This window comes from Nothobranchius furzeri, chromosome 11 (genome assembly GCF_043380555.1).
Source record: "Nothobranchius furzeri strain GRZ-AD chromosome 11, NfurGRZ-RIMD1, whole genome shotgun sequence".
NCBI classification, from domain to species: Eukaryota; Metazoa; Chordata; class Actinopteri; order Cyprinodontiformes; family Nothobranchiidae; genus Nothobranchius; species Nothobranchius furzeri.
The window spans coordinates 33,939,864-33,960,041 of NC_091751.1; the positions used below are offsets into that span (position 1 = coordinate 33,939,864).

Genomic DNA, 20,178 nt, shown 5'->3' on the forward strand with positions numbered 1-20,178 from the left:
TTCTAATGGCAGAGGGAAGTGTGTTTCAGAGCCGCAGCTCTGCTCCCCATGGCGGTAAAGCGAGCTCGAGGTTGAACCAGGTGAAGTGCAGATGAGGATCTAAGAGACTGTGAAGTAGTTGCAAATCACACAGATAAAGTGGGGCCATGTAATGGATAAATTTAAATGTGAGTATTAAGATCTTGTATATGATTCTGGTTTCTATTGGCAACCAGTTTCTTAAGAATATGAGTGATGTGATTTCTTCAGGGCAAACCAGTAATGATGCGTGCTGCAGTCAGAGTTCTGGAGAAGTTGAAGTTTATGAGGGGATTTAGCCGATGCGAGAAGTGATGAGGCCATGAACGAGGATTGCAGCAGCTTGAGGCGTGAGAAAAGGACGGTTAAAGTGAGATTTGAATGAAAGTGTACCATCTAGTATGACACCCAAGACTTTTTACCTGTAGAGATGGGTGAACAGGGCAGTTGTCAATACTGATGGAGAGCTTGAGAGCATTGTTCAAAACTGAAGCAGTGCCAATGAGTAGGAGTTCCGTTTTATTGCTGTTTAGGTTAAGTAGATTACGAGAGAGCCAAGATCTAATCTCTGCTCACGAACTCACGGTCTTCTAGTGGGTGGTCTCTAATGGAAGGTCTCTAACAGGTGGTCTCCAGTGCTTAATTTGAGCTGGATCTTGCCTGAACAAGATCCGGGAACTATCTTATGTAGCGGTAAATATAGATTTATATCATATATTTCAAATGTGGTGTAAATTTAGCTTATTTAGTTGTTTATAATCGTATTGAGGCACCACCAGTTTTATGGAACTGGACCATTGGATTTAATATCTACCTCTGCTCATATTAATCAGTCTCAAAGTTAACACCACAAGTTAATCTTAAAGCTGAATTCTTGTCAGAATGCGTCACCTATTCTCGAGATTGCTAGACAATGATCAGGCATAATTTTAAGTTTTGTAGATTTATTACAAGCATCAGTTGAGACATGACAAAACGGACCAAACACAGCTTGTCATTTCATGCATGGAATTAAGACAATTGTTAACCCAAAGCTTTACGCCAGTGATATGAAACACTGATCTGTAATAAAGTGGAAATTTGGTGACACCAAGATTATAGGAAAATGGGGAATAATTTCTAAGAGGGAGCAAAGTGAGTGTGTGTGTGTGCGTGTGTGTGTGTGTGTGTGTGTGTGTGTGTGTGTGTGTGTGTGTGTGTGTGTGTGTGCGTGCGTGCGTGTGTGCGTTCAGGAATGTGCCAGAGCCCAAGTCCCCAAACCAGCCTCTTCCAGCTAGCCGGTCTCCATCCTGGACCACAACTCCCAGCATGCTCCTCACAGGGATTCCCTCCACGTCACACTCACATCACTAACCGCGACTATATACGGAAGTCGCCTCTCCAGCTCACCACTCAGTCATCATTTCTTCAGATCCACGATCAGAGTATCCAATCAACCTATCCATCCAACAAACTGTCTACTCCCAGTAAGCGCTTTTACTTACCTCTGGAAAACCCATCATCTCCGTGTCACTTCATTGACGCTCGGACGCTCGGGGATTCCTAGATCAAACCGCGAGCCGGTGTAGCGCCGACGCTAGCACTTCCGCGTCTGTAAAGCCACGCTCGCTACAGCTCAACTCCCTGTATCCAGCCAGCCAGTCTGACATAATGCAAGAGGGGTTGTGTGTTCAGGTGGTTGAGTGGATGCAACGAGAGTTGACGTGTGTGCGTGTGGTAGCAGAGAAAAGAGGATAAATCTTCAGAGCTAAACGTGAATTTTGATCGAAATAAAACATGCCATAAAAGAAAATGTAATAATCTGAATTCACGAATCGGCTTATAGCAGAAAAGATCAGCCGGTTGGAAATGTTTTCACAGACCTGCTTTCCGTCGCTGGAAGGATAGCCGGCGGCTGCAACAGCCTGGGGTCCTGGCTCGTGCCAAGGCCTTTTTGGATTAAATTGTGCTGGCTCCCTGGTCAGTCGACGTCGGTCATGGAAGGGAGTATGTGGCCCTCCTCGATCGTTGCTTGACCTTTCGGTTCCTCTAGCTGCACCAAACGTGGAATTCAGACCGCGAGACCGAATTATCCAAACAAGATCGAATCAGAGAAACTGTTCCAAATTTGGTTTAACTCTTAATACGGGGACTCAACTGGACTGCGCCGACTTCCGGTTTCACGTAGAAAGTCAACATAAAACAAAGAGCTCTGAGTTTACTGTAACTTTTGAGAGCTAATGGCTTAACAACTTTCATGAGCGTCGATTATCTTTTGCTGGGCCCAGATGGAAAATCCCAGCCGAGGTTCACTTAAAGCATCTTTCTTCTTTGTTCTGCTACAATAAAGTCTCAACTCTGGTTTTAAATAGACTTTCTTTTTGTCACACCCACATATATTTCACTCCTTGACCACTTGATGGTACTGTGGCTCTTTCACATAACCTCTGCCTTTCCAACAAGGATCGCAATTTACCAAAGTTGTTCCAGATGGGGGTCAAAGTATTACTTTAAACAGAGAAGAACTAAATTTATATCTTAAAACTAGACAGTGTTACCATTAGCATGAATTTTAACTGGAGAAACAAAAATTGGTAAACATAAAAATGGAAACAAAAATCAAGCAGTTAAGTTTGTAACTGATAAAGTTTTAACATTTACTTAGAGCATTAAGGTTGGTTTATGCTTGACGCGTCTGCGAGGTCCGCACGGCTCCGCGCGGAAAAGTTGCGTCATTTTGCGTCATTTTAACAACCACGCTCCTCCACCGCGCCTCCGCATGGGCCAAAATTTCCACAACGTGCACCTAGGAAAATTTCTAACCACGTGGACGGTCGGACGTGGAAAAACATGGCGGACTGGCAAGAACTAGTATGGCAGAGGTTCGTAAATACAGACATTGGTATGATTCAGCTCTCAAAGATCACGTGATCAACATGTTGCTAATAATTCTTGGAGAGAAATAGCTCACACTGTCGGAAAAGACGAGGAAGCTGTTAAAAAAAATGCTGGAATGCCATGTTGTAAACAGTAATTTCTACTTCTACTATGGTGTAGTGTTGGATGCATGCCGTAGAGCTCCATGCTGCCCCGTTCAGTTTGGGAGAATATTGTCTCACCGCAGAGACGAGCCGCACGAACCATAAACACTGCGAGTTGTGAAGCGCGTTCCATCCGCGAGCCGCATCACCAAGCAGAAAGTGAATGCGTCAAGCATAAACCAAGCTTTAGAGCACCTTGATTTCTAACGGTGAAGCAAAACTAAAACACCCTTTTTACTGTGGATAAGCATAACAATACCAGGGTCTTGATAACGACCATGTTCTGGAATGTTCCAGAATATGCCCTGAGAAGGTTTTACGAGCATTCAAACTTTAGGGATGAGTCAAGTTTTGGCAGGTTGAGATAGAACAGACCCCGTCCTGATAACAGCCATTGGTGCAAATGAGAAAGACATGTCACTTGGTAAAATTTATGTCCCTGGGAAAATGTAGGAGATAGCCAGCTCCAAACTCCCCCCAGTTGCTGAATGTGAGAGAAAGGAACTTTGTGTGAACCCGACACAAGTTAATCTGGGAATAAGGTGGATTTCCGCTACACTCATTTTGAAAGGACCATTCCGGCAACTGTCTGCTAAGATCCGGCAACTCAAGCGACAGTCTTGTGCTACACGCAGGATTCGATTTACAGGTGAACTAGGGAGCTCCTGGAAGCCCAAACACACCCAGGGGGAGCCCGAAACGATCCTGGTTCTACTTATATTACATTATCTATGTGGACTCTCTGGGGATTATTTAGAGCCGAGAGGCGCAGAGCTCTGATCAATGATACGCTCCAGACAGATGTGTCCTGAGCACGGCCACAGTAACATGATCAAAGTGCCGCCACCTCAAAAACAAATTTAACACGTGATCGTTTATGTCGGCTCATTTCCTTTTATGCTTTCTGTCTTTTATTTGTGCCTGATGCGTTTCGCTGCTGCGGTGCAGAGCACATCACCTGTTTCGTCTCGTCTCGTCTCGTCTCGACTTCCTCCGCTTATCCGGGTCCGGGTCGCGGGGGCAGCATCCCAACTAGGGAGCTCCAGGCCGTCCTCTCCCCGGCCTTGTCCACCAGCTCCTCCGGCAGGACCCCAAGGCGTTCCCGGACCAGATTGGAGATGTAACTTCTCCAACGTGTCCTGGGTCGACCCGGGGGCCTTCTGCCGGCAGGACATGCCCGAAACACCTCCCCAGGGAGGCGTCCAGGAGGCATCCTGACCAGATGCCCAAACCACCTCAACTGGCTCCTTTCGATCCGGAGGAGCAGCGGTTCTACTCCGAGTCCCTCCCGAATGTCCGAGCTCCTCACCCTATCTCTAAGGCTGAGCCCGGCCACCCTACGGAGGAAACTCATTTCGGCCGCTTGTATCCGCGATCTCGTTCTTTCGGTCATTACCCAAAGCTCATGACCATAGGTGAGGATTGGGACGTAGATCGACCGGTAAATCGAGAGCCTGGCTTTCTGGCTCAGCTCCCTCTTCCCCACGACAGATCGGCTCAGCGTCCGCATCACTGCAGACGCCGAACCAATCCGCCTGTCGATCTCCCGATCCCTCCTACCCTCACTCGTGAACAAGACCCCGAGATACTTAAACTCCTCCACTTGAGGTAGGACCTCTCCCCCGACCCGGAGGTGGCAAGCCACCCTTTTCCGGTCGAGAACCATGGTCTCAGATTTGGAGGTGCTGATCCTCATCCCAGCCGCTTCACATTCGGCCGCGAACCTACCCAGCAAGAGCTGAAGGTCAGAGCTGGATGAAGCTAGGAGGACCACATCATCCGCAAAAAGCAGAGACGAGATTCTCCTGCCACCAAACTCGACACACTCCACACCACGGCTGCGTCTAGAAATTCTGTCCATAAATATGATGAACAGAACCGGTGACAAAGGGCAGCCCTGGCGGAGTCCAACCCTCACTGGGAACAGGTCCGACTTACTACCGGCTATGCGGACCAAACTCACGCTCCTCTGGTAAAGGGACTGAATGGCCCTTAACAGAAAGCCACCCACCCCATACTCCTGGAGCGTCCCCCACAGGGTGCCCCTGGGGACACGGTCATAAGCCTTCTCCAAATCCACAAAGCACATGTGGATTGGTTGGGCAAACTCCCATGCCCCCTCCATCACCCTTGCAAGGGTATAGAGCTGGTCCACAGTTCCACGGCCAGGACGAAAACCACATTGCTCCTCCTCTATCTGAGATTCAACTATCGATCGGACCCTCCTCTCCAGTACCTTGGAGTAGACCTTTCCAGGGAGGCTGAGGAGTGTGATCCCCCTATAGTTGGAACACACCCTCAGGTCACCCTTCTTAAAGATGGGGACCACCACCCCGGTCTGCCACTCCCTAGGAACTGCCCCCGATGACCACGCAATGTTGTAGAGACGTGTCAACCATGACAGCCCTACAACATCCATAGCCTTGAGATACCCAGGACGAACCTCATCCGCCCCCGGGGCTCCGCCGCTGTGTAGTTGTTTGACTACCTCAGCAACTTCTGCCCCCGAGATCGGACAGTCCATCCCCAGGCCTCCCAGCTCTGGTTCCTCCTCGGAATGCGCATTGGTGGGATTGAGGAGCTCCTCAAAGTATTCCTTCCACCGTCCGACTATAGCCTCAGTTGACGTCAGCAGCTCCCCATCCCCACTGTAAACAGTGTGAGCGAGTTGCTGCCTTCCTCTCCTGAGGCGCCGGACAGTTTGCCAGAACCTCTTTGGAGCCGATCGATAGTCTTTCTCCATGGCCTCACCAAACTCCTCCCACGCCCGAGATTTTGCCTCGGCAACTGCCACTGCTGCACCCCGCTTGGCTATCCGGTACCTGTCTGCTGCCTCCGGAGACCCACAGACCAGCCACGCCCTGTAGGCCTCCTTCTTCAGCCTGACGGCTCCCCGAACCTCTGGTGTCCACCAGCGGGTACGGGGGTTGCCACCACGACTGGCACCGGCCACCTTACGACCACAGCTAGCAACAGCCGCCTCGACAATCGCAGAGTGGAACAAGGCCCACTCGGACTCAATGTCCCCCACTGCTCTCGGGACGTGGTCAAAGCTCTGCCGGAGGTGGGAGTTGAAGACCGTCTTGACAGGTTCTTCTGCCAGGCGTTCCCAGCAGACCCTCACTATGCGTTTGGGTCTGCCAGGTCTACGCGGCATGTTCCCTTGCCATCTGATCCAACTCACCACCAGGTGGTGATCAGTTGACAGCTCCGCCCCTCTCTTCACTCGGGTGTCCAAAACATACGGTCGCAGGTCAGATGATACGACTACAAAATCTATCATCGACCTGTGACCTAGGCTGCCCTGGTACCAAGTGTACCGGTGGGCATCCTTATGTTCGAACATGGTGTTCGTTATGGCCAAACTGCGGCTTGCACAGAAGTCCAATAACAAAACACCGCTCGAGTTCTGATCAGGTGGGCCGTTCCTCCCAATCACACCCCTCCAGGTCAAGCTGTCATTGCCCACGTGAGCATTGAAGTCCCCCAGCAGGACAATGGAGTCCCCTGATGGAGCACTATCTAGCACTCGTCCCAGGGACTCCAAAAAGGGTGGGTACTCTGAACTGATATTTGGCCCATACGCACAAACAACAGTCAGGACCCGTTCCCCGACCCGAAGGCGCAAGGAAGCTACCCTCTTGTCCCCCGGGGTAAACCCCAACACACAGGCAGAGAGTCTCGGGGCTAACAAAAAGCCAACCCCAGCCCTCCGCCTCTCACCCGGAGCAACTCCAGCAAAGTAGAGTGTCCAACCCCTCTCCAGGTCTCGGGTTCCAGAGCCAATGCAATGTGTCGAGGTGAGTCCGACTATATCTAGCCGGTACCGCTCAACCTCTGCCACAAGCTCCGGCTCCTTCCCCGCCAGCGAGGTGACGTTCCATGTCCCAAAAACTAGTTTCCTTGTCCGGGGATTGGACCGCCAAGGCTCCCGCCTTGGTCTGCCACCCGATTCACATTGCACCGGACCCTTCATGTTCCTCCTGCGGGTGGTGGGTCCACAGTTGGACGAGCCCATGTATCCGGTTCGGGCTGGGCCCGGCCGGGCCCCATGGGCGAAAGCCCGGCCACCAGGCGCTCGCTCACGGGCCCCAACCCCAGGCCTGGCTCCAGGGTGGGACCCCGGTAACCCTCCGGGCCGGGTACTCCGACTCTTCGTTTTCACCGCCATGAAAGATCCTTCGAACCGTTCTTTGTCTCACCCTTCACCTAAGACCAATTTGCCATGGGAGACCCTACCAGGGGCACTAAGTGCCCCAGGCAACATAGCTCCTAGGATCATTAGGGCACTCAAACTCCTCCACCACGATAAGGTTTCGTCCTCCGGTGAATTCACCTCACCAGGGCTGTGCAGACACCTTTGACGGGGTGGGTGCTCAAAGTAAAAGAAGGGGCACTTATAGAGCAATCCAACAAGTTAGAAAATTCTGATAATGAGACCCTTGGGTTCAAACAACATAATAATAATATATCAATTAGTGTGTTAATGTTAGTTCATAAATAATAGTTTTAGTTTTAAAGCTGACTTATATCTAGAGGTGTTACAACCACATTTTTGCCCCTGATCCAAGTCCAAGTTGTTTGATTTTTGATTATCTTCCAATACTGAGTCCTGTTCTGATAGCAGGTGGTGATGCAACTCATTATAAAAGAAGAAATGAGTCGTCCTTCTGTCTGTATTTGTCATTTTGTTGTTTTAGCCTGAAAAGGTCACTCATTCAGGAAGTACATTTAACAGGAATAAAGATAATTTATTGCTATTGCACTGGTGTACAACCAAATATATTTTGCGCCTACTAATGGCAGCTCTAGTAAGAGGTAGTAAAATAAATGTAAAATAAATGCAACCACAGAGACTTATCCAGTGTGATTTATAGCTATGTTAGCTGAGATCTTTTTCCTGTCAGTAGAAAATTCTTGATCCCATTCCATGATCTCACTGAACTTAACACTAAACATGAGAGCTCTGCTACCAACCTAACAACACCCTTTACACAAAGGCACCATCATCCCATGTGGCAGGAGTCTCAGAGAAACTTAGAAGAATCTTCTCCAAACACAACATCCCGGTAAACTTTAAACCCAACAACACCCTCAGACAGAACCTGGTCCATCCAGAAGACAAAACACCCAAACAGAAGCTCAGTGATGTAGTTTATGCAGTCCAGTGTAGTGAGGACTGTCCAGATGTTTACATTAGAGAAACTAAACAACAATTACACAAGAACATAACACGACACAGGAGAGCCGCCTCTTCAGGTCAAAACTCTGCAGTCCACCTTCACCTGAAGGACAAGGGACACGTCTTTGAAGATGACAAATTCCACATTCTGGACAGAGTAGATAGATGATTTGAGAGAAGAGTAAAAGAAGTTATCTATGTCAAAATGTGAAAAACCAACTTTAAATAGGGGAAGGGCTTAGATTTCACCTTTCCAGTAACAATAATGCAGCTTTGAATCTAATTCCTAAGCAGTTTCAGTCTAGGTCACACCTTCCTGCATCTAATCAACACGATGACTCACCATCAATAGAGGCTAATGTAATGATTAAATTTACATATTATTTAATGAACCATAAAATGTGAGATTCCATAGGAAATATGAAATCAATGTTATGGATCTTTGGATAACTTAAACCAGAAGATTGGAACGTTTTATTGCAGGGATTATGTAACCACTTAGTATTAACTCAGAGACAAAAGAAAGAGAGTCAAGTTTTAAAAGTTTAAAAATTTATTACTAAACAAATTAAAACTAGACTAACTTTAAACACTAAATGCATGATGTAACTAAGGTGAAGTAAGATTGAGGATGGTGTCTGTGTGAAATGTTGTTCAGAACCAGCAAATCCGGAGAAACGATTAGTTTTGATGGGAGTGAAGGTGATGTTTTGCTCTAAGCTTTGGTTTGGAGATTTATAACACACATTGAGACGCCATCTGTCGGTCTACGTACCCTTGGCGGAAGTCCCCGATAGATCAGGAATGTCGAGGTCCAGGTTGACCTCCTCTGGCAGCGAAGCCGGTAGAAAAGCAGCAGATGCCAACCAGACCAGTCTTGAGATACTCCCAGGTCACGACAGTTTATTGGCATCTAGCAAGACCCAAAAAGGGGGTCGTGATGGTTCAGCTTTTATTCTGAAAGGAACCATTGCAGCAGGTGGAACAGCAACAGATTTAATCCAGCTTGTCGTTAGGTTATTTCGGCTGAAGAGGAAAGTTACGGATTGGCCACTCCGACAACTTCTCTAGAAAGCTTTGAACTGAAGTTTAAGATGACGTGGGCATAGTTTTATAATTTGGATGTTTTGATTTATGGTCGAATCAAAAAGGGACACCAAGAGGGGATTTACCAAGCACCACCAAAACCACGCCTCACATCAGATCTGGAAGGCTCTGATTGGATCAGAAAAAGGAAATGTGTCATGTGATTCCTAACATTACGTGTGATCAGTCTCCAGTGGAAACATCTTAATTTATATTACTTATTATAACTTGTTATGATCACCAGTTTCTACATGCTCCTGTTCCTCCTGCTCCACTTCCCCGCAGAGAGGAGCAGCCCCTCCTCCACTCCTGCTCCTCCCTCCCGCCTTCCCAGCTGCACTCAATCCCTAATCAGCTTCTGAGTTTTTAAAAGGGTGCAGCCAGAAGAACCAGGGGGCAGAAAGAGTGGGGAATACCTTGAGACCTTGAGTGAATGAAATCCAGACGCACCTAGTTTGAACCTAGTGTAATTTCATTGAGTTTGGTTTTGGTCTGAGTTCTGTGGAACTTTTGAGGATTGTGCTCAATAGAGGTAGGAAATTGGTTAGTTTAAACCTACTTCCTGTGCTTGCTCAGTGGAGCATTTGTAGAGGTTAAGTTAACCTGTTGGCTGTGTGTGCTCAGTAGAGCATAAGTATTGCATTTGGTGTAGTGCTCAAAAGCGCTTTGATTTAGTAATTATTACTGTTTTGTTTCTATTACCTTAACAGTCCTGTGCTTGCTCTTAGTTTGGTTTGGAATTAATCGGTTAACTTTCTATTTTAGCCCATAAAGGGAAATGGCAGAATTTGTGAGTCTACTCTGACTTATTGGTTTATCATATTAGTGGAGCTGAGCTCCAGCTTTCTTGTTCCCTCAAGTCCTTTTGTTATCCCTCTTTAGGAGGTCACCTTTAGTTCTTGTATTTAACTGACCTAGTAACCTTATATGAGTTTGGTCATTTATTTGTAATAACATCGTTTGCTTTGAAAATCCTGAGCCTTTCATGTTACGACGTCCTTCACCAATAGAGCTTCGGGAGTTGACGTCACATCTCCCGGCATGCAACAGTTCAAATCGAAACGGCACCATATTGGCAGGCAGAAGCCGGCAGCTGGACTATTTGTTATTGTCAGAAAACTCAATCAGACAGGAAATATGGTAGATTCCTGTTGTGCCCCAGGATGCAGAACAGACACGGACGACATAAGGAATGAGCCATCTACAGGATTCCCCAAGATCCGGAGCGCCGCAAACGTTGGATCATCACAATAAAACGCACTAGTCTATAGGCTAAAATGAAGCTGTGGGATCCCGAGAGTAAAGGTTTTTGCTTAAGCAGCGACCACTTCATATCAGGTACTTAAACCAACGTTTCCTCAACTGTGTATGGTATTTATTTTAAATGATTTTATTACGATTCTTAGTGGGCTTCCTAAACTTATTTTGGTGTGGATTTTCTGTCTTATTACTCATAGCAGCAAGTAAACGTCACGTAAAATGTTGCCTCGTGAGTTCTGCGTGCTGCCGTTTACGTGTTTTATGATCACAGCAATTAACCGGCTAAGCTGTATTTAATTGTATTTAATTTTTAACCAATGGTTGATCAATTGTCAGATCACACATAAAAAGCACTTTGGATTGCTATTATCTGTCTCACTGAGACAGATCTCAGACAGATCCTGAGACCTCCTGCCTGACATATTTATTTTATTCACAGAAAACAGACTAGTGATTTCTCTTGGCGTTCAGTTTATACATTCAAACAGCACAGCACTCTATTTAAACTACTGACGTGTAAATCTGTTATTTGTCCATCCATTTTCATCCGCGTATCCAGAGTCGGGTTGCGGGGGCAGTAGCATCGAGAGGCCCAGACTTCCCTCTCCCCAGCCGCCTGAGCCAGCTCCTCCGGGGGAATCCCAAGGGGTTCCCCCGCCAGGTCCTGTAAGAAGTCCGCTCCAACAGCTTCTGGCGTTTTTAAAAAGTATCCCAGGGGCACGGTAAGGGTCGGAGATGTTTAGTTTATTTAATTTCTGACTATATAAAGCAATTTCTTCGGTTTTAAAGTGTGAAGTAAACTCCGACGAAGTAAAATCCAAGCCGATCCTGTTCATGTTCATGTTTACGATCCGTGTTTGTTTAGCTTCTTTAACCTGCCAATATGGCGTCTACTAACTGAGAGTCACGTGGGGTCCGGAGCTCTATACCATCACCAGTCGTAACATGACTACTGATCAGAAATATTATCATTTCACAGATTGTTTCACATTTTTATATTGGACTAACACTTTGTTTGACTAGCTTTATTAAAAATAGAGTTATTCTGATTTATTAAAAGAAAGAGTCTTTTGTCTTCATTCTTCTCTTGACCTGGAACAGAAGAAACAGTTTAAGACCAGAGCATGAGACCTTGAGCAATATCTCATGCAGATTAGGTTTGTGTCAGAAACTTCTGGTTTTGCTTTGAGCAGAACAAAACAGAGCAGGACCTTACAGGTCAGAAATGGACAATTCATCATGCTACGCTAATGACTCATCAGGAGATGGAGAGGCGGGGTACTCAGAGTAGTTTCTGCTCTTTAAATAACAACAGACAACTACAGCTTATAAGCTTGACTCTCCCATATTCCAGTTAGAATTGACAAAACTCCTCAGATGAGAAATGAAATGTTTTAAAGAAACCAAAGATGTCCAGTTGCCTTCATCAGTCGCCTCTGTCATTGTGCCCCAGGGCAGCTGTGGCTACACTGTAGCTCATCACCATCAGTGTGTGAATGTGTGTGTGAATGGATGAATGATACACTGTAGTGTAAAGTGCTTTGGAGTCCTTACTCTGAGAGGCGCTATACAAGTGCGGGTCATTTATCATTCATCTGAACCCTTTGGAGTAATAGTCAATAATAAAAAATACATAATAAAGGAATAAAACATATATAATTATGCTCACGTTCACACACGGGGGGGGGGGGGTGTTGGGAGGGTCTCACCATTGCTAAATGACTGCATCATTGGTGTCATTTATGTTTACAATGTAGTAGGCACAGATTAAATGGACAGCCTCAACAATGGAAGAAGCCTTTTGCAGATGCACACATCTCTGACATCCATATATACTGACAGACCAGTATACATGGATGTTTTCCTCATAATATTCATATAAACACCAATAATAATACTAGGGGTTTAAAGGCCATGAAACAAAGACAAAATAAGCCAGAGGTGAAGGTTTATGCTGTCACGTTGCGGTGTTGGTAGGACCCAAAATGCAGGAACCCAAGATGACTCGAGGCAGGAGGTGATATAAGAAAATATCCTTTATTTGGATGAGCCCAGAACATCAAAAATGGATCCATAGGCAGGGAGCCAATAAGTCCAAAAATGTTCAATAACTAAGCTAGAGACAAAAACACAAAAGACTAGAAAAGACTGAGATTCAAAATGCTAGAGACTAGAGAAGGCTTGACAGAATTACCACAATGGGCTGACACAAGACAGAGACAAGACAGGGCTTAAATACACAGGGAGGAGTAATTAGGGAAAATGGCAACAGGTGTGTGGAGTGAGGGCTGGAGGGAAGACAGGTGAATATGATAATCTAACTGGGAAAACAGAAACAGAGGAGGGCAAATACCTAAACACAAAACTAAACAACAATTATCTAAAGACAGAGGGAAGGCTCAAACTAGCTGGAGGAGCACACACACACACACTTACACTGAGTTGGAGAGGACACACACACACACACACACGCACGCACGCACGCACACACACACACACACACTGAGCTGGGGACAAAGAGGCTGGAGCTGACCTGGGAGGAAAGATTTAAAAGGGTAACAACATAAGACACTTAACTGAGACGCAGACAAAAGACACATGAGGGCGCTATGAGACACAGAAGGGAATCTAGAGAGGGATGGAGAAACACCAGGAGACACATGAAGGAAGACACAGATGCAGACCATGACATATGCATTCAACAAGAAATGTCATAAATGATCATCAGGGCTGATGTGAAATCTAATCCAGATCAGTCCAGGTCAGAATTATCATCTCATCTGTCTCATGATCAGCAGCAGCTGGATGTTTATGGCCACAAAATTTCAAGTGAAGCACACTCCTTTCATGTCTTGTGCTTGCTGACGGTCCATATTTCCATTTAGAAACCATTTCTCCTCCATGGATGTACCTGCCTGTCAGAGCGATTAACCACTTGGTCAGCTGATGCTGCTGTCAGTGTCTGCGGGAATGTGTACAGTGTGGGGAAACAGTTTTAATTTCTCTCCTCTACCTGAGCTGATGGTGACGTGCAGTGCGCCTCGCGGCAGTGATGCGATTTTTGCGCAAAATGTGGCCCTTCATGGAGCTCGTGCCAGACTGTGGATGACTGATGTTAAAAGACACACAGATATCTTTTCAAAAATCTCTGAGATTTCAACTAATGAATACCTGGAAAATTTACCGGTATGAACTGTATCCTAGAAAAAGTTACTGACATGCTGAAAGGTTATATTTAGAAGTGGCGGCGGTGCTGGTACCAGTCCAATGCACTGCTCTCTTTTCAGCTCTTTGGTTCTAGATAACACACACAACTATTGATTGATGCCAAACTAACACAAAACCATCTTTGTCAACCAAAGATGACTGCAATGGGATTTTAATATAATTGGTCACAGCACCCCCTAGATAATTTTAACCTTCAATAACTTCTAAGAACCAGGTCAGAATAGCATTAAACTTGGTCTGTGTCATCACACCACCAGTGAGGTAAACATAGAGCATCCCATTGTGGTGAGACGTGTTATTTAATGGCAGGCTCAAAGAAGATGCTGAGTCAGGGTGAGGCGCAGATCAGGTTACCGTTTGTAGTGTTCGGGGTCGCAAGGGTCGAAGTTTCTGTGCCACAGACGTGCTCAGGTGCCCCGGGCTGCGGCGCCAGGCTGGAGCTGGGAGGGCCGAACGACGCTGCTTGCAGCTTTAATTAATACTTTATTTTCACACTTCTGTTATTATTGTCTCTTGTTCTTGTCTTCATGATCAGTTTGTCTCTTGTGCTTTAGTGTGTCATATTGTGCTCTTTTTTTTTTCTTCTGTACGATGTTTTTTCTTCTTCTGTTAACTGGATTAAGAGTCCGGAATAAAGACTACTGGACTTGACTTGTTGAGAACTTTTAAAGATAATGGCCAGAGGCAAATTTTCTTTGAATGACATCATGTGTAAAAAAAAAAAGTATTAATAACTCAGCTGAAAACTTTTTAGATTTCCATAGCTGGACTTGGGAGAAAATCCAATGTTTTTAGGGATTGTGGGAAAAAATAGTCTGAGTCCAAGTGTCTCCTCTTACAACACTATTGTCAGCAACCCGTAGCTCTGCTGTTTCTGCGTTACCACTATAGCAGATGACGATGTTTCATCAGTCAGATGCAGCTTCTGAAATCTCTGCTAGTCGGTCAGATTCTTTTCCTCTGGAAGACGACGAGGAGAACGGATAACTGGAGGGATGCTGCTGCTTCAGCCGGGGCTTTCAGCTCACTTCCAGCTCACTACAGTCCTCCTCGTAGATACCCAGATCCACCTAGCTCCATCATCTAGTGACTGTGGTCCCCTAGACTCAGTCTGTCAGTGTTTGGAACAAGTTAATGACTGGAGGCAGTCATACTTCTTCCAATTAAACAAAGACAAGACAATGTTATTGTCTTTGGAAATCAGAGGAAGAGGATGGAGGTTACTGCTCAGCTTGTCTCCAGAGTGATGTCATAAATTATTTTGTCCTAAAGTTTAACCGTCTGTTTTCTATCACAAGCTAATGTAGGAGATAGGTGTAGGAGACTATTTTCATGTTCATCTTGCATGAAACACCCAGAGTGACTGAGTGACTCGAGCTTCTCTGTGAACTTGCTCTTTAACAGGATTCATCAGGATTGATGGATAAACATAATAGAGTATCGTCAGCATAACAGTGGAAGTTTATGCTATGCTGTCTGATGATTTTATCAAACAGTAAAAAGAGTTGGTCTAAACAACAAACCCTGTGGTACTCCATAAGTAACTCTTAAGCACAGGTTCCCAGTCCTGGCCATGAAGTGCCAGTATCCAGCATGTTTGAGTTTAACCAATCAGCATGTGAGTAACAGGCTTCTGCAGATCTCGATGAGCTCCTGAACAGGTGATTCAACCACAGAATCAAGGGTGTTGGAGCAGAGAAACAACTAAAACAGGTGTGCCGTTAGCCCTCCAGGACCAGGATGGAGCACCACGGCACTGCCCTAGAGTGAAGAAGATTTCTCATTTACATAAACCAACTGAAATCTGTCGTACAGATGGATTGAAACCAGCCCAGCGCTGTTCCTTTGAAAGACCAGTAGATAAAATACATCAGCTACCGCTGCAGGAGTCCAGTGCAGCCTGAGTAAACACTGGAGTATGGATGGATGGGGCGGAGCCAGCCCACTGAATGATTAAAACAACAGCATGACTTTAAACCCGTTTTATTATCTGACTTTACCTTTTAATGTGTTGGTAAAACCCTGGTGCAGTTGTGAAGATGATTTAGTAGACAAACAGACTTCTGAGTTAAAGCTGGCTAATCATGGTTTGCCACTGAGGACCTCCAGGTCTAGCCTTCTCCTTCTTTGTTGTCCTTTAGGTTGTTGAAACGCTGAGTGCTGTGGATCCAGATGAACCAGAACCAGGTGGACACCACTTCCTGTTTCAGCTGACTGCTGATGCTGCTGCAAATCACTTCATGCTGAGAGACAACAATGGTATCATCTGCCTTAAAGGGAGAGTCCTCCCAGAAGTATTATTTTGTATGTTGCCATATTGCCCAGAGTTATAGAGTCATTCTCCTGACTCGGCAGTACTCTTTTAGCTTTAGCTTAGCATAAAACAATGTAAGTGAATTGTTCCAATTAGCCTTGAGTGTGAAAAAGACCTAAATCATCAGACTGACTGCAAGTGAAGATAATGTTCACAAAGGGATCACAGACTAGGGACGACTTTAACAGCTGTAATGCCAGGATCACATCAGCCGCGAAGCGCCACAAAGTGGATTTCCCATGAAATGTGCCCGCTGCTCCTCTGTTCACATCAGGCGATAATTATCGACAGGCGCTTCTGCTCACGCCAACTGTTTTACAATCACCCCTGTGCCCTTGCTGTGTGTGTGTGTGTGTGTGTGTGTGTGTGTGTGTGTGTGTGTGTGTGTGTGTGTGTGTGTGTGTGTGTGTGTGTGTGTGTGTGTGTGTTTTCATCTCTGTAGTCTGCTTAGATGCACAAATGTTCACTTTTATAAATGGTGGTGTTTCGTTTTGTTACGTTTACCAGCCCACCTCTTCTGTTTGGGTTTGACTTCCTGCCAGACTTGACACGACTAAACGATGGCTGCACGGCGCGAGCCTTCGTGGTGCTTCGCCGCTGATGTGATCAGGGTTTAGTCTCCTCTGAAAGGTGCAAGGACCTTTAGTCATGCTTTAGTCAGCTGCATGTAAGACAGCATTGACCTGTACGTAAGACAGCATTGACCTGTATGTAAGACAGCATTGACAGTGCAGACGGTCAACGGTAACATATGCTTTGTCTGTGCCTTCTCCTTGGTTACGCGCAAGCCTGATTCATCATCTTCGCTAGTTAGAGACGCACACGCACTGACAGACACGATTAGCTCTGGGAGATGTCGTGGCCTGGGGAGTGTTTCCCCGCCAGAACAACAGAGGGCGTTAGCACCAGAACGCTCACGTTTCCGGTCCACCACTGTAGCGTGTTTATAGAGTTCAGAGACTTTATAATGGATGAATTTCATCCTCCACCTCCTCTTGTGGTCGCCACTTCCAAATCCACATTCCCCGTTGTTTCCGTCCGCAAACCGAACCTGTTCTCTGTATTTTTATGCTCCTTCAGCCACTGCTGAATAATCGTTCAGGTTTTTGGACTTTTTCTGTGATCTTCAGTCTGCTCCGTGTCTGCTGCTGAATATCTTCTTGACGGGGCAATGGCAGTGCTGTTGAAGTATTTACAGGAAGCGGTGTCCTGACCAATCACAAGCTTGCAGTCTCCATCACCCTCTGTGAGGCCGTCGGAGAGCCCTTGCACCGATGCGTATGGCATTGTGTTTCCGCATCGACGCAGACGGAGAAGCGCAAATCGGGTTTACCCGTGGCAGATTCCACTTGTCACGCAGAAGCCTGATTGGCTGGTCTCCCTGGTGACTTGCTACCCCATGCACAGTGCATGATGCGCATGGGCAGAGTGCCGCCGCTGTTACTCACCATAGTGCACCTTAACAGTGTGCACCAATGGCAGCTAGTGAAACAAACGTTGATGAGCATCTTAGGTGTGTTCTTACTGTGTCGTGGTTCTAATTCCATGCTTTCGTTCTTTTTTAAACACAGAAACAGTTTTGTTTACCTGTTTTGTAGCCACAGTTTCGCCGACGGCTGCCGGCTTCTTCAGGCTGACGCTGATGGTGTGACGCGCAGTGAACCCTACTCTCGGGTTTAACGACAACAAGGTTATTTGTCCACAGCAATGTCAGAGGTCAACTAGACAGTCGGGCGTCCAACAGCTTTCCTCTGCTGGGAATGTTCTTCCTGCACCAACTATTCCCTGCTCCACCATTCCTAGCGGCACCATCTGGAACTAAGCCCAACTAGTCTCCCATGTTTACAAGAAGCTGCAACTCCAAGGTCTAATGCAGAGGTCGAGACTTTTACTCTCCTCATGAAGAAACAAGACATGAACAGAACATTGATAGATAGATAGATAGATAGATAATCTTTATTGACAGATTGTAGATGACACATAATATGATTGTAAACCTGCAGAGTGAAAGAAATCATTTACCAAACAGCCACATACTTCATCAGAGTGACCAGAAGGTACCTATTAACTTACAGGCCAAACTTCTTCATACAGGTCAGTCTGACGCCGACATGAAGACATGAACTTGCCCTGAATTCTTATCGTATCCTGTGGTGAGTCAGAACATCATCAAGGCTGCAAAAGCCACAGGACTTCTCATCCATCCTCTCTGAATAACGTTAATCTTTCCAAAACTGACTTTATAATTTTATAAGTTTATATAATCATATTTTGTTGAATGGACAATCCCTTATCACTGTGTGATTTCCTCGGAGAGCGAATGGAAGATGCTCCGAGTCCTCACTACTCTAAACAGTCACCAACAACGTGTCCTAAAGTAACAGAATCACTCTAAAGTCTTTAGGATCATTTTATAAAAAGTTCAGTCAGTTTGTTATGTTTCAGAGACGAGTGACTGTCTAAACGTCACACGTGTTACTTTCACCAAGCAGAGGTGTTGGAGCTCTCATCAGCTGATCAGGATCTAAAGGGACAGATGTTTGAGCGCATCAGGCACAGCGAGGAACGAGAAAGATGTGATCAGGCTGGAGATCACACCAGATACGCTGCTGCAGGCATGAATCTGCGGGTCTGCAGCCGTCCCATTGTTGACGTGACAGCAGGACTTCCCTGGCTATGGAAGGTCCGCTCACCAGTTCACCGCTCACCTGTTCACCTGTTCACCGCTCACCTGTTCACCTCTCACCTGTTCACCTCTCACCTGTTCACCGCTCACCTGTTCACCTCTCACCGCTCACCTGTTCACCTCTCACCTCTCACCTGTTCACCTCTCACCTGTTCACCGCTCACTTGTTCGCCTCTCACCTGTTCACCTCTCACCTGTTCACCTCTCACCGCTCACCTGTTCACCGCTCACCTGTTCACCTCTCACCGCTCACCTGTTCACCTCTCACCTCTCACCTGTTCACCGCTCACTTGTTCGCCTCTCACCTGTTCACCTCTCACCTGTTCACCTCTCACCGCTCACCTGTTCACCGCTCACCTGTTCACCTCTCACCGCTCACCTGTTCACAGCTCACCTGTTCACAGCTCACCTGTTCACCACTCACCTGTTCACCGCTCACCTTTTCACAACTCACCTGTTCACCTCACATCTGGTTCACCGCTCACCAGTTCACCGCTTAGGCGTCAGATCTTTAATTCCTCGTCATGATCATTTATCTTCCCATCACCCTCCAGTCATCCAACTGAAACCAGTTAGTGTTCCAGATCATTCTCAGAACCTGCTCTGGTGGTAAAAGTGAGTAAATTGAAGTCCTAGATCATATTTGTGCCGTTCTACTGTCATTTTTATGGATTTTTATTCACATATAGGTTTTTACTACATTATGAGTAGAAATGCTAATAAAAACACTCAATTATACAAACAGCTACAATGATGTTCTGCTGAGCTGTGGTGGCCTCATGGAGGGGGCCATCACTAGCGCACTGCTGCTAACTACGTAAACATTCTCCCTCTCCTGATAATAACATTTTACTCTCTTTGACATTGAATGTGCTACTACTAGTTTACCCGTTTAATTATAGATTCACTAGGACAAATACAATAAAGTTTATCTCTCACCAAATAGGATATTTACTTAGAAATCCCAATGTAACCATAGAAACATGACTTGGTATTTATGGTATCCACTGATTTCCCTCTTTCCTATTCCTTTTCACTTTCCCTTTCCTTATATATTTTTGACAGTTTATATTTTTTCTCATTTTAAACAAATTTTTATCAGTTTTTTGTACTTTAATTTAGTTTGTTTATGTGAAGCGCCTCACGATTTTTATCTTGAGAGGCGCTATGTAAAAGTTCTCTTTCTTTCTTTCTTTCTTTCTTTCTTTCTTTCTTTCTTTCTTTCTTTCTTTCTTTCTTTTCATTTAGGTCTCCTCCTGGTTGGACGTTTCCAGAAAACCACACCAGGGAGGCGTCCTGGCTAGATGCCCTAGCCAATAATCATTTCCTTTTTATTTTGTTCTTAGTTGTTTTCCGGGTTGAGTTTTCAGCAGCGTGTGTCGCT

At 45.9% G+C, this 20,178-nt stretch overlaps 1 protein-coding gene across 2 annotated transcripts in view; it reads left to right on the top strand.

Moving 5' to 3' along the window:
- LOC107397119 (cadherin-7) overlaps positions 1-20,178 on the top strand; it is a 42,430-nt gene that overhangs the window by 15,674 nt on the left and 6,578 nt on the right. For both annotated transcript variants that reach the window (XM_054737786.2, XM_070541500.1), the window contains one exon: positions 15,936-16,053. In XM_054737786.2, the coding sequence (XP_054593761.2) occupies positions 15,936-16,053 (118 nt within the window). The remainder of the gene's footprint in view (positions 1-15,935; positions 16,054-20,178) is intronic.